Source organism: Periplaneta americana, chromosome 7 (assembly GCF_040183065.1).
Source record: "Periplaneta americana isolate PAMFEO1 chromosome 7, P.americana_PAMFEO1_priV1, whole genome shotgun sequence".
Taxonomy (NCBI): domain Eukaryota; kingdom Metazoa; phylum Arthropoda; class Insecta; order Blattodea; family Blattidae; genus Periplaneta; species Periplaneta americana.
The window spans coordinates 75,665,147-75,678,703 of NC_091123.1; the positions used below are offsets into that span (position 1 = coordinate 75,665,147).

Consider the following 13,557-nt stretch of genomic DNA (forward strand, 5'->3'; position numbering starts at 1 on the left):
ACGTGAACGTTTTGTGACATGATGCCCTACCGGGATGCGGGGGTTTGGATTCGTCACAACAGACCACGTTGTACTGTTTTCTGCTTTTTTTAGACTCAAACGCATTCTAGTAAATCGGTGGAGCAGTGTATTTGAAACTTCATAATATTCATCATTTAATTAACCTTGTTTTAACCTAAAAAAGAAGCTCTGGCATTAAACTAAGGTATGAATATTAGAATTCGTCTTCACACGATTACTATTAATACCATAACTTTTACCACCATTAACGTTACTATTGGTACAGTTACTGCCACTGCTACAATTACTGCTGTTAAGGTTAATGTTACTACTATTGCTATTATTAATAGTACGACTGTTACTGTTACTAATTTATTGTTACTCTTACTATTGTTCACTATATTACTATTGCTGTTACTGCTACAACTGGTGCTATTACAACTATTACTGGCAATATTGTTACTGTTACTACTATTGCTATTATTAATAGTACGACTGTTACTATTACAATTTATTGTTACTCTTACTATTGCTCACTATATTACTACTGCTGTGACTGCTACAGTCGGTGCTATTAAAACTGTTACTGGCAATATTGCTATTGTTACTGCTATTGCTATTATTAATAGTACGACTGTTACTATTACAATTTATTGTTACTCTTACTATTGCTCACTATATTACTACTGCTGTGACTGCTACAGTCGGTGCTATTAAAACTGTTACTGGCAATATTGCTATTGTTACTGCTATTGCTATTATTAATAGTACGACTGTTACTATTACAATTTATTGTTACTCTTACTATTGCTCACTATATTACTACTGCTGGTAATGCTACAACTGGTGCTATTACAACTGTTACTGACAATATTCCTACTATTAATAGCATGACTGTTACTATTACAATTTATTGTAACTCTTACTATTGCTCACTATATTACTACTGCTGTTACGACTACAATTGGTGCTATTACAACTGTTACTGGCAGTATTGCTAGTTACTACTATTGCTACTATTAATAGTACGACTGTTACTATGACAGTTTATTTCGAAATATGTATGATAAGAACTTTCTTGTGTTAAATTTTAACGTACCTTGTTAACATGTTTCGACCTATTTTCGGTCATCTTCGGAACTGGTCGTTGTTGGTCTTGGCGCCTCTTGTTTCCTGTGTGGGTACGTTCGTAGTGTAGAGTCAAAGAGTGTATGTGTTTTGAAATTGAGTTGTGTGTTGAGAATATCGTTGGGGTGTGTTTTCGTGTGTCTGTATATTTGATATTGTTGTAGTGTGTTGAGTTTCTGGCTTTTTGGTTGGATGTGCAGTATTTCCATGTCTGTGTTGATGTCTCTGTAGGTGTGGTTGACATTTGTGATGTGTTCTGCATATGTGGAGGTGTTTTGTAATTTTGTTATGGCTGTGATGTGTTCTTTGTAACGTGTTTGAAATTATCTGCCTGTCTGTCCTATGTAGAAGTTGTTGCAGGTGTTACGTTTGAGTTTGTATACGCTTGTGTGGTTGTATTTGTTTGTTTGTGTTGTTTGTGTGTTGAGATGTTTTTGTAGAGAGTTATTTGTTCTGTATGCGATGTTGTAGTTTAATTTCTTGAATGAGGTTGCGATTTTATGTGTTTTTTTGTTTTCGTATGTTAGTGTGATGTATTTTTTGTGTTCTTGTGTTTGTGTTGTATTCTTCTGTTTTTTTGTGGTTTTGTTTTGTCTTACGTATTATGTTGTCTATTATGTTAGGGTTGTATCCATTTTCTTGTGCTATGTATTTGATTGTGTTTAGTTCTTCGTTGTAATCCTGTTGGTTCATTGGTATGTTGAGTAGTCTGTGTACCATTGTTCGGAATGCAGCTTGTTTGTGTTGTGTGGGGTGGTTGGATGTGTTGTGTACGTGTGTTGTTGTTGTTGTTGGTTTTCTGTATACTTTGAATGTGTATTTGTTGTCTACTTTTGTTATTGTGATGTCTAGAAAATTTATGGATTTGTTGTTTTCAGTTTCTAATGTGTAGTGTAGCTTTGGGTGTATTTTGTTTATGCGTTGATGTAGGTTTTGGATCTGTCTTTTGTTTCCTTTGTATAGTATTAGTAGGGCATCTACGTATCTGCGCCAATATATGATGTTGTCTGCGTGTTTGTTGTTGTCTTTGTTTAGTATATATGTCTGTTCTATGTGGTGTAAGAATATTTCTGCTAGTATGCTGGAAATGGGTGATCCCATGGGTAGGCCTTCGGTTTGTGTGTAATATTTGTTATTGTATGTGAAGTAGTTTTGTTTTGTGATGATGTCTGTGGTGTGGATAATTTATTTGATTTGTTCTTGTGGTATGTTGTTGTTTTTGAGCATTTGTTCTAGTATCTGTAGTGTATCTTTTATGGGTATGTTTATGTATAGGTTAGTTATGTCGAAAGTTGCTAATGTTGTACTGTGTGGGATATGTTTGTCTTTTATTTTATTTACTATGTCTATGTTGTTTTTTATTGTTGTTTGTTTTTCGAATTTTATGTTGTTCCTTATGGTTTTGTCCATGTATGTGGCTAGTTTGTGTGTTGGTGCATTTCGATGATTGACTAATGGTCTGATGAGTATGTTTTCTTTAGGTATTTTCGGTAGTGCGTTTAGTTTTGGTGCTTCTGGTTTGATTGGTTGTAGTTGTTTCACGTTGCTTGGAATTATGTGTTTGTTTTTGTTTATTGTGTTTTTTACACACAACTCAATTTCAAAACACATACACTCTTTGACTCTACACTACGAACTCACCCACACATGAAACAAGAGGCGCCAAGACCAACAACGACCAGTTCCGAAGATGACCGAAAATAGGTCGAAACATGTTAACAAGGTACGTTAAAATTTAACACAAAGTTCTTATCATACATATTCCGAAGTGATACAGTGTTAAAAGTTGTGTAATCAAGATGTACAATTTATTGTTATTCTTATTATTGCCCACTATATTACTACTGTTGTTACTGCTACAACTGGTGCTATTACAACTGTTACTGGCAGTATTGCTAGTTACTACTATTGCTACTATTAATAGTACGACTATTACTATTACAATTTATTGTTACTATTGCTCACTATATTACTACTGCTGTTACTGCTACAACTGGTGCTATTACAACTGTTACTAGCAATATTGCTACTGTTACTACTATTGCTACTATTAACAGTATGATTGTTATTATTATAATTTATTGTTACTCTTACTATTGCTCACTATATTACTTCTATGCTGGGTAACTTTCGGTGCTGGATCCCGGACTCATTTCACCGGCACTATCACCTTCATTTCATTCAGACGCTAAATAACCGGAGATGTTGATACAGCGTCGTAAAATAACCCAATAAAAATATATATATATTACTTCTACTATTACTGCTACAACTGTTGCAATTAAAACTATTACTGGCAATGCTGCTACCGTTACTACTATTGCTGTTATTATTGCTATGTTACCATTGTTGCTGGTATTACTGCTAAACATTGAGATGGAATATATTTACATTTATTATTTGCATTATACGTATGTTGTAATTTCAATGTTAAAGTAGCTTTAATTGTAATTTTTGAAGATTATAAAAATTATTTTAGTTGTATAATATGTACACATCGCCCGTCGAAAACTGCTATTATGGTTACAACTAAGGCAATTACTACGATGGCATAATTTGCCAGGAGAAAATATTTATTTAGTCAAGTATAATTCCAAAACTTCGTAAACATTAAGAATACGTTTTGGAGTCTGTAGTATTTCAAAGATTATTCCAAGAGAGAAATAATTATTTGAAAATGAAGCGGCCTTAAAAAGAGAGAGAAAATAATGATCAAAGTTTGAAAGTAATAATTTAAAATAATTATTACATATAGAAGATGTTTAAGTATAGATATTAATGATGGAAACGCACGCAATAATTCCATTATGAAACGTGTAATTATCGTCTTTCCGTTCTATTAAGGCTTGTATTTTATGTAAACATATTGCCACTCATTCCTTAGACCAATAACATATTATGTAAATTTCGTTCATAAATTAATTGCATATATAATACATAAATTTGTACCGTAAGCTTCACAGTTTGTGTTCCGCATCAGCCTCTTGGAAATCTCGTTACTCAGTGTAATATATTAAATTCATGGCGTGTAACTTTCGTTACAGACAAGCTAAATTACTAAAGTTGATTTATGTGCTTGTTTCTTCTTGTTTTAACACTTCTACAACATAGTATATATGTAAATATTGCAAATCATGGTCATATCAGTAATAATAATAATAATAATAATAATAATAATAATAATATGAACAACATATTATGTGACACAAAAGTCACTTGGAAATGGGGATAATATCATTTTGAAATGACAACTATTGAACCCAGACAACAAGGACCACGATATGAACCGCGACAAAACCAACAAGGATCACCATAAGAACAATGAAAAAGACAACAAAGACCGCGATAAGGACCGCAACAAAGATAAGGACCACGATAAGGAGTAAGGACTATGACAAAGACAAAAAGGGCCCCTAAGCAAATGGAAACACAACTGGAACCAACTACCACCAAGTTAGCTCCACTTTGTAAGAAAAAGATTCACCTCACCGTATCCCATTAAGTCCCTTTCCCATCAAGAAAAGGTGAAACTTACCCGACTCAGAATTAGTCACTCCTACCTCACCCAATCTTACCTCCTTTTGAAACAACCACAAGAAATATAGTAGACAGAAAATGGTAAGTAAATATTGCATGGATCTCCCTCATTCATGAACAGAGTTATATGATATGGATATCCGAGTCTTCCTTCTTTTGAAAGAAGCCATTCTAAATATTTCAATCGACCATGAAGTACGCTGTCCTCTGAAATAGGGAGAAGCCTGGTAATCATTCGAACATTGGAGTGAGGATTGGAGATAAATGAAACCAAAGTCCGAAACTTCTTCAGGTAGGATTTTACAGTGTTGATAATTTGAAGTAAAGTGAGATCAGAGGCGCTATATTACCAATGTTAAATGATTTTTAAGTAGTCTTATCTCGGAAAGTATATATGTACAATATGTGTGTGTGTCTCAAAATTTACTAGTGGAATTACATTAATATTCAAGCACATTACATTTTTTATCCAAATGGCCTGAAACTAGAGCTCAGCAATCGATGTAATACTGTAGGTCAGCGTTTCTCAAACTATGGTCCGCGGACCACCTGTGGTCCTCGAGGTCTGCCCTTGTGGTCCTTCAAAAAAGACAGAAGAAAAAAAATAAAATTCAAACGAATTGCGTATCACACTGTAGCTTGAAATCTCAGAGTTTGGAAATGACACATGGCAATCGAATTTCACTTTTTCTCCCAGTACAGACATTTTATTAAATTTATTACCCTACCCATCTATCGACTTCCCACTCTACTCTCAGCAACAAAAGAGAGATTTAAAGCACTATATACATGGTGTTTCTCGACATCTTTTCCCTGCACATCTGGCACTGCGCCTGTAACCCAGCCAGGGACCACCCGAATTCATAACCGAGGACCAAAGTACCGAATCTTAAATTCAGTTTTAAACTATAAGTACCCATACTGGTATTAAAATATGCTACGAAAATGATAAATTTGCTTTCGAAGGGAACAAGAGTAAGGTGGTCCGCGAAACTGTTCTGACTTTAAAAAGTGGTCCCCACGTCAAAAAAGTTTGAGAAACGCTGCTGTAGATAAACTGTAAAAATTGTATGCTTCTAGCTATCTTAGTTGCTGGGAAAAGGGTGAATTTTTAACTTCTCAGAAAACTTGTATTGCAAATTTACAAGGTCAGCCGTTAGTCTTCAACAATGCCGCCAATATGTGGAAAAAAAAAAAAAAAAAAAAACATTCAGGTACAAAACACGCCAAATCACAACCATTTTTACTAAACAGTTTTAGAGATATTTATATTTTCCGCAATAGTGCGAGATGAGAAAATAATAATAATAATAATAATAATAATAATAATAATAATAATAATAATAATTTATTTATACTGGCAGAGTTAAGGCCATAGGGCCTTCTCTTATACTGTATCTGATCACAAAGAATTCAAGCAGTGAAAATTTAACAAAAAGTTAAAGAACAGAATACTAAGATAATATTACAAAAAAATAATAGTATAACAAAATCGATACTAAACAACATGAAAATAATACCGTAATAGAAGAAAGGAAGTAAAATATAGATCTAAAGTTTGGAATATAATAAAAGCAACTCAGTCAGTACAAATAGTTAATAGGGAAAACGTAAGGAAGAATACAACAAATGGAATGTAATAAAATAATAATATAAAAGAAAAAAAAACGAAAATTAAATAAAATCCACAATGAAAAGGGGTATGATAATAAATTCATCTGGTGATCAAGAGAACAAAAAAGGGGAGGGGGGAAGGAAGAAAAAAAAAATATATATGTATATTTTAACTTTCGCAGAGAAAAGGGCTTATAATTGAAAGGAATCTGAATTGAAAAAGTGCAATTTTAGTTTATTTTTGAAACTAGATAATGTCCGACAGTCTCTGTCATGTTGTGGTAGAGTGTTCCAGAGATGAGCTACAGAGACGGTAAAAGATGAAGAGTAGAAGGATGTTCTGTGTTTAGGAATGGAGAGTGTGATATGGTGTTGTGAGCGAGTATCTATTTCGAGATATGAAGACAAATGTTGAAAACAAGTAGTTTGACACATAACGTATATTACGTAATTAGAAAGTAGGCTACTCACGATTATGATTTTTCAACAAGTTCTATGTCAATTTACGTAGAAAATTCCAAATAATTATTTGGGATAAAACTTTGATTTTTTTTTTCAGAATTTTACCTCTATTCTCACGTTAAAATGAAAGAGTTGTAACAGAAGGACCATTAGCAGAATGACTAGAGTGAAAACGTTCTATCCCAGTTTCAAATGCAGAACATTTCAAACAGAATTTTCCAAATGAAAAAAAGTAATTCCTGGGTTAGGTTTCTTGATGGCCAAAAACATCATTTGGTTCTATTTTCTGATGTACAAAAATATTTTAGGAAAGATTTCTTGATGGACAAAGACATTGTTGGGACAGATTTTCCAAATCTCCATCATCACAGTTGTATCAGCCTCCCATAAGAAATAACAGGATTTTCATATGTGACAAACTGATTAATTTTAAAACAGATTGAGAGAATAAACGCTAGTCCACAATAAACAGGAAACGATAACCAGAACAAGAACGAGAAGAGTACGGAAAGCGAAGGACGTGAACGTGAAGATTTTTGATTCACAAACCGAGAACGAAAACGACTATGCATATCGATATGCATGTCAGTAACAGTAGATATTACGCATTCTGATGTTATTTGTAATTGATCAATGACTCATGAGCAGGACTAAGTATTGGTTGTAGGCTACACTGCATCGTACGTAGAGCTCTGTGTTTACAAAATGCTTGTGTACACACTCGACTAGTTACGGTAGTGGCTGCTTGTACAGTCCGCACCGTATGAATGAACTCATAATAGAATTTACATTTACAGCATTACTTGTGTCTCAAATTGATTAATTCGGAACAAACATTGCATTTACAAAAAATATCATGCTTATCAATTAAGTCAAACACATTTCCCCATGTTCTGCATTCAGTCCTCTTATTATCTGTTCTTTGTTGGATTTTTGTTTCGGAATTCTGATATAATCTCACGTCACTTAAGCAGGTCTACTATTGAGGAGAGTCGAATGTTGACTCTAGCTGCTTCTTATTGACAGGCCTGCATAAACGGCGCTCATCGAGCGCGGCCGCTTCTTCGGAGGCTGGAGAGCCGTCCAAACAGCTCGCCGGAAAGTTACGTCGGAATGACGTATGCCTGCTATAGGCAGAGGATACTCCACGCAGCTATCTGGTGTCGTGTGTGTTATCAGTAGCTATTTCACTTTGCCTATCTACGGCTACATAATGGAGGAATCTAAAAGACGGAAAAGTGATCATCAGGCAAATTCTTTCAATATTGCATGGGAAAATGCTTATTGCTTCACAGCAGCTGGAGTCAATACTTATCTGCCACAAAAGTTTGAAAGAAAGAGGAAAACATAATATAATGTGTCATTATTAGTCCACAAATAGAGATACGATGGTTTTATTGGTGAAGATCGCAATGAAAAAGGTTCAGGAGTTGAAAGTTGCATTATTACATGAGGTAGGGTATGTTAGAATTTATTAATCTTCAACAACTTGTAAATATCTCTCTTCAGGGAAAAGGCCAGCTCATTGTTGATGTGCTGAATAAATTACGGGATTTCAGTCGTAAACTTACACTTTTCATAAGTCAGTTTCGGGAAGGTAATATGGCTCGCTTTAGAACAATAGAAACTGCTCGTGATGAAGCCATGTTAAACGATTATGTGCAAATATTAATTGAAATTCAAAATGAATTTAATTTTAGGTTCCAAAATTTTGTCTTAATTGGAAAGAAGTTTAAAGTTATCATAATAAATTCCTTCAACACCAATTGAAACAGTGTCATACATAACATTTAAGTGTGCTTAAATGCGACAGGCTCAAAATTCCGGCACACGGACGACGCTGATATAACCTCGGCAGTTGCGAGCGTCGTTAAATAAAACATAACGTTTAACATTTAACGATTTACAGTTTGAACATATTGATCTTCAGTGTGACCTAAGGGCTAAAAACCGTTTGAATAATACTACTAGCCTGGTTGACTTTTACATGACTAAACCTTAGCAGCAATATCCACGACTACACAGGCTGATGATTGCTATGTTTGGCTCAACATTTATATTTGTGAGCAACTGTTTTCTATAATCAACTTTAATAAAGGCAGACATCGAACATCTGTAACTGATGTTTCATTACGATCAGTAGGCTACTGTTCCTTTCAGCTGCCAACAGCATAAAATCTCGTTTTGATGTACTGATAAATAAAAATATAACAAAATGATATTGTACATTTAAGTAGCTATAGAATTTCTATTATTTCTGTAAAATAAATATTTCTTTATTAATTAATAATAGTCCAAGATAGTTTTGTAAACACTGAACGGGAATTCATTTCATGAACACCTTGTGTACATTTTGTACGAGATCACCCCTTCTTCCAGTCCACCCTTATACAGAGCGCAGGTAATATCTGCATTCCGCTCATGAGCTGTGAGCCGGCTCGGAGAGCGCAAACCTTGTGCAGGCCTGTTATAGACAATAGAGTCACTCTGCTACCAGACGCATTATTTACTACTGTGATACCAATACTTTTCTTCAGCCCTCCTCATGGGTAGGCCTACAAGACAACGAACATAAACACAGGTTAACCAACTTCAAAATTTATGAATCGGAATAAGTTATTCAAGAATTCAATTCACGTGCATCAGTCTGGTCACATAATACATAGCTTATATTGAAAGTGATTGTACTGAATTTATAGGTTAGTTAGAAACGATGAATTAGGAAGAAATTATGTGGCGACCCCCTTGCTACAAAATATGCGACGACCAAGTAGATTTATGATAACAGAAAGAATCTAGTAGGCTGTGATCTAGAAGACCTGTGTTAAAACTTCAACTCTCACGATCTCGATCTCGGGCTTCGGCAAGATTCTCCTTAATGTTGTGAATGCTCATATTTAAACACGAGTATATTTATGTTAACAATTTTCCCTTCTCGTACTTGTTGTTTTCGTTTCCGGTTTATTGTGGAGCAGGCATTAGAATCAATGAAATGTATTAATTAAAAAATACCATTGAAAGATTGAGGAAAGACATTCTGTGAGTAGATACGAGTAGATCTACATTACTAATTTACTCATATTATGAAGGATACATTCCTAAGAATTTTTATCTTGCTCTAGACCAGGTTGATTTCGCATACCTTGCATCTAATCATCAATATCAGGCTTGTAGAAGTGGGCGCCAATTGTGGCATACGTGACTCATCGGAATACGTCACTCATCCCTTCCTTCCACCCGCGTTATTGACTTGGTAGGGGAGGGGATTTGTATTCAGTGTCTGTGTTATATGATTGCGTACGAGTCACAGAGACGTCATTCAACGCCAGTGGACTGTGGATGGGGAACCAACGTTTTTCCCATGCTTTCCATCCCTCTCTCGCCAGTTCTGCATCCCTAGTCAATATGATCCTGCTGGACAACTTAGGAAGAAAAGTAAGAAATTGCTAGCAAATGTTTGGCTCTTTAAACCATGTCATTGGGTTTGAATTGAATTGAATTTAATTTAATAGGGGGAGGGCTATAACAGCCCTAGCACTGCGTCCTAAAAGATCTATTGCGCATCCCCGTCATGATATCCTATCAGTCCAATAGTTTGATGTTCTTCATGAACTGGATCAAACTACGGACTGTGGCAGTTGATAGTTCATCACGCTTTGGAAAACGTTTCCCAAAGATGAGAGCTCTTTGATGAGCGAGTGCATTGCATTCGCACAATAGATGAGCTACTGACGCATCTCCCTGTGAACGAGTACAGGTTGGGTGTCATTGGGTTTAGAAACAGCCAAAGTTTCGGAACTACTCATTAACTCCACTATGAAGGAAGTCCAAATCTGAAGAACAGCTCTTGTCAACGAACCCAAACAGTATTCTCTTACCTTATCGTCTGGATGTTGGAGCAGATATGTAATTCCAGAACGTTTGGGTATGTGTAAGTAATATGCTTATGGCACAGTGCAAGAATCAAAATTTGTCGTACCACATTGAGTACCAGGAAAGACACTGTGCAATAAATATGTGACAGTTTATTATTGTGTAATAATTACCCTACTTACCGCAAATCTCAGTTCTCCTATTGGCGCCGCAGCGTATGGGATGCCCAGGAAAGCATTGATTATCTGTCGGCTGTCTGAGAACACTTGGATCTGAAACATACAAATTTCGCTTTGGACATATCTGCAGTGCCTGGGAAAAGTGACATAAGTCAGTTTCCACAACCTTTTTTGATAATTTATTGACAACTTAAACTGGTTTATGTCGATTTGATTTTTTTCTGTATGAATTATTGTCATGGGAGAAATACTTATGTCTCTTTTTCCAAGCGAGCAGATGTTTCGTAAGTTGTCAATAAATTATCAAAAAAGGTTTGTGGAAACTGACTTATGTCACTTTTCACAGGCACTGCAGATATTTTGTCAACGTTATCTCATTCAAGCAGGTGGCATTCCTGAATCCAATGCTGACAAGTGGTGATCCTGCTTCGCACTGGCAGAGCCCCAGGGCTCAGACCCCAAGCCCTTAAATGCTATACCAGCATAGGAGACCTACACTAACCCAAAGACTTCATCCCAGCCTATTTTTAACTTTTGCAGATGATAAACAAAATGAAGGAAATGTGGAGTGTGTTGATGGAATGATAGAAGGAAATTGAAACGGGAATACCCCAAGAAAAAGCCTCAGGCAATATGGGCGGGTTGGCTGCCAAGTGGTGTACGTCCAAACTTCTATGTTTTCAGGAGAGCAAATTTAAAGTTTGCAATTCTTTGTAAATTCAGAATTGTATATGTCTTGAGTAAATAATGGCTTGGCAATAAGTGGAACATACACACTTTCAAATTAGAAGTTATAAATCTATCTTGCAACTGTTTTAACTACCTCAAAAGTGAACTTTTCAAAGTCATGATCTTAGAAAAAATCGCATTCCCCTAATTGAAACAAAAATAAATTGGGAAAGAAAATGAGATCGAATAAAAGTTAAAACCCTGCTCAAAACAGAATTGTTGTTTATTGTTAAGAAATATAAACAAAATTGAACATTGAAAAGAACAAAATGGAAATTCATACGATGCCATCTGATATCATGATTTAATCAACTTATTCATCGTCATTGGAAACAGTTCAAGGATTAGAATTTAAGCCAAGAAAAAAAGAATGGTGACAAGGGTATAAATTGCAATAGGTCCCCTATATTTTTTTTCTTTGCTTCTGTGACGAATCTTCCATCAGGGTAAGCCGTTTGAAGTTGATGCTGTGTCAGGCACATTGACGGGAGCCCAGTACTGCCACGACCTTTTCTCAAGTCAAGCTCTTCGAACTTAACTATTTCACATACAGACTACAACTTGCACTTAATATGAATGGTTCACACACAAGCTACGTTATTTTATTCTTGAACAACACTTACCTAATAATAAGAATGTTTGGAACACATGTTCACAGGCGGCGACAGTACAGAATCTGTGTGCTGATAACACTGGCAGAAGTACCTAACATAACACCACTTGACTGCCAAGGCGCTCAGCAGTTTCTTTCAGTGTAATAACATTCTGCGCTATTTGTGAGCGAACTACTGAACTTGGACGCACACTACTTGTAGGATACAAAGAACTGAATATCTAGTAACTATAAGTGGTGTTAGTCCATTTTTCAATTTTTGTGACTTACACCACTTGGCAGCCAACCCGCCTATATAATGCTTTGTCTACCACAAATTCCATCACGATTTGGCCTGGGAACGAACCCGGACCGCCTGGAAGGAAGACGATCCCGCTAACGCTTGAGTCAAAGATATTGCATATTGACACTTTAAAGAGGTTATTCCTGAGGTCATTTTGTAAACAGATTTTTACGAACTTTGATCTAATGCTTAATAATTACGACACTACATCTATTTTTAACCCTGAAAGTTATAATATTTGTGCCAACCATGAAGCAAAATAAAAATATAATATAAAACACAAAACAGAGGCGTGTAGAAGTAGTCTGTAATTTAATTAAGCCACAAGTACAAGGTTATACAATACAGAATTCTGGAAAGAGATTTTTTTGCGTTGCATATCATGTTTCTGTAGTTTAGTGTGTAAAAATATTTTTTTCTTTATTCTATTATAGCCTGCACAACATAAAATAATGAGTTTTTTTTGTGAATTGCAACGTTTTTATATAGTAGGCTAGTGCTCATTCTTCTTGCGCAGATCACTTTTAAAGCGTACCGGTATTTATAAAAATTATTTCGGCTTGAGAGCGCCACTGGCGTACAACAAGTGTAACGAGCTGGTATCGTGCTCCAAATTGCGCTCAGGCATGAATTTGAATCCTATTTAAATCTTGAATTCCAAAAACCTCACATGTCCATTTCAGTAAATTTTTCAGGAAGCACAAAAAACTAATTATCTTCAAAAGTGTTTGGCATTTTAAAGTGACTATTTTTTTATTAAAGAATAATAATGAGTTAAAGTGTTTGACTTATATGAACTTCAATTTTTTTCTTTAGTATTAGTGTTTTCTGTAAAAAAAAAAATCTGAATTGCCTGAACATGTGGGGTTTCTGCAATTCACGACTAATAACGCTCATTTTATTTATTTACAAGAATTTGTAGATGAAGGAGACGAAGAAGAACAATGTTTTAGCTTATAAAAAATTTGAAATATACATTTAAGTCAAGAAGTTGAAAAAAACACGAACATACAAGATGCAAAATTATGTGAGTAGCATATTTAATTCTTCAAATTCCTTTAATACTATAACAGAACAATGAAAGAAACTGCAATTTTTTAGTTGTATCTACTGAAATCCATACATTCTCATCGTTAATG

General features: G+C 35.1%; 1 protein-coding gene across 1 annotated transcript in view; it reads right to left on the reverse strand.

The window, feature by feature from the left end:
• The window catches only part of LOC138703208 (carboxylesterase 5A), a 246,886-nt gene that overhangs the window by 94,904 nt on the left and 138,425 nt on the right, over positions 1-13,557 (reverse strand). Inside the window, exon 3 of the mRNA XM_069830913.1 lies at positions 10,797-10,886. Within this exon, the coding sequence (XP_069687014.1) occupies positions 10,797-10,886 (90 nt within the window). The remainder of the gene's footprint in view (positions 1-10,796; positions 10,887-13,557) is intronic.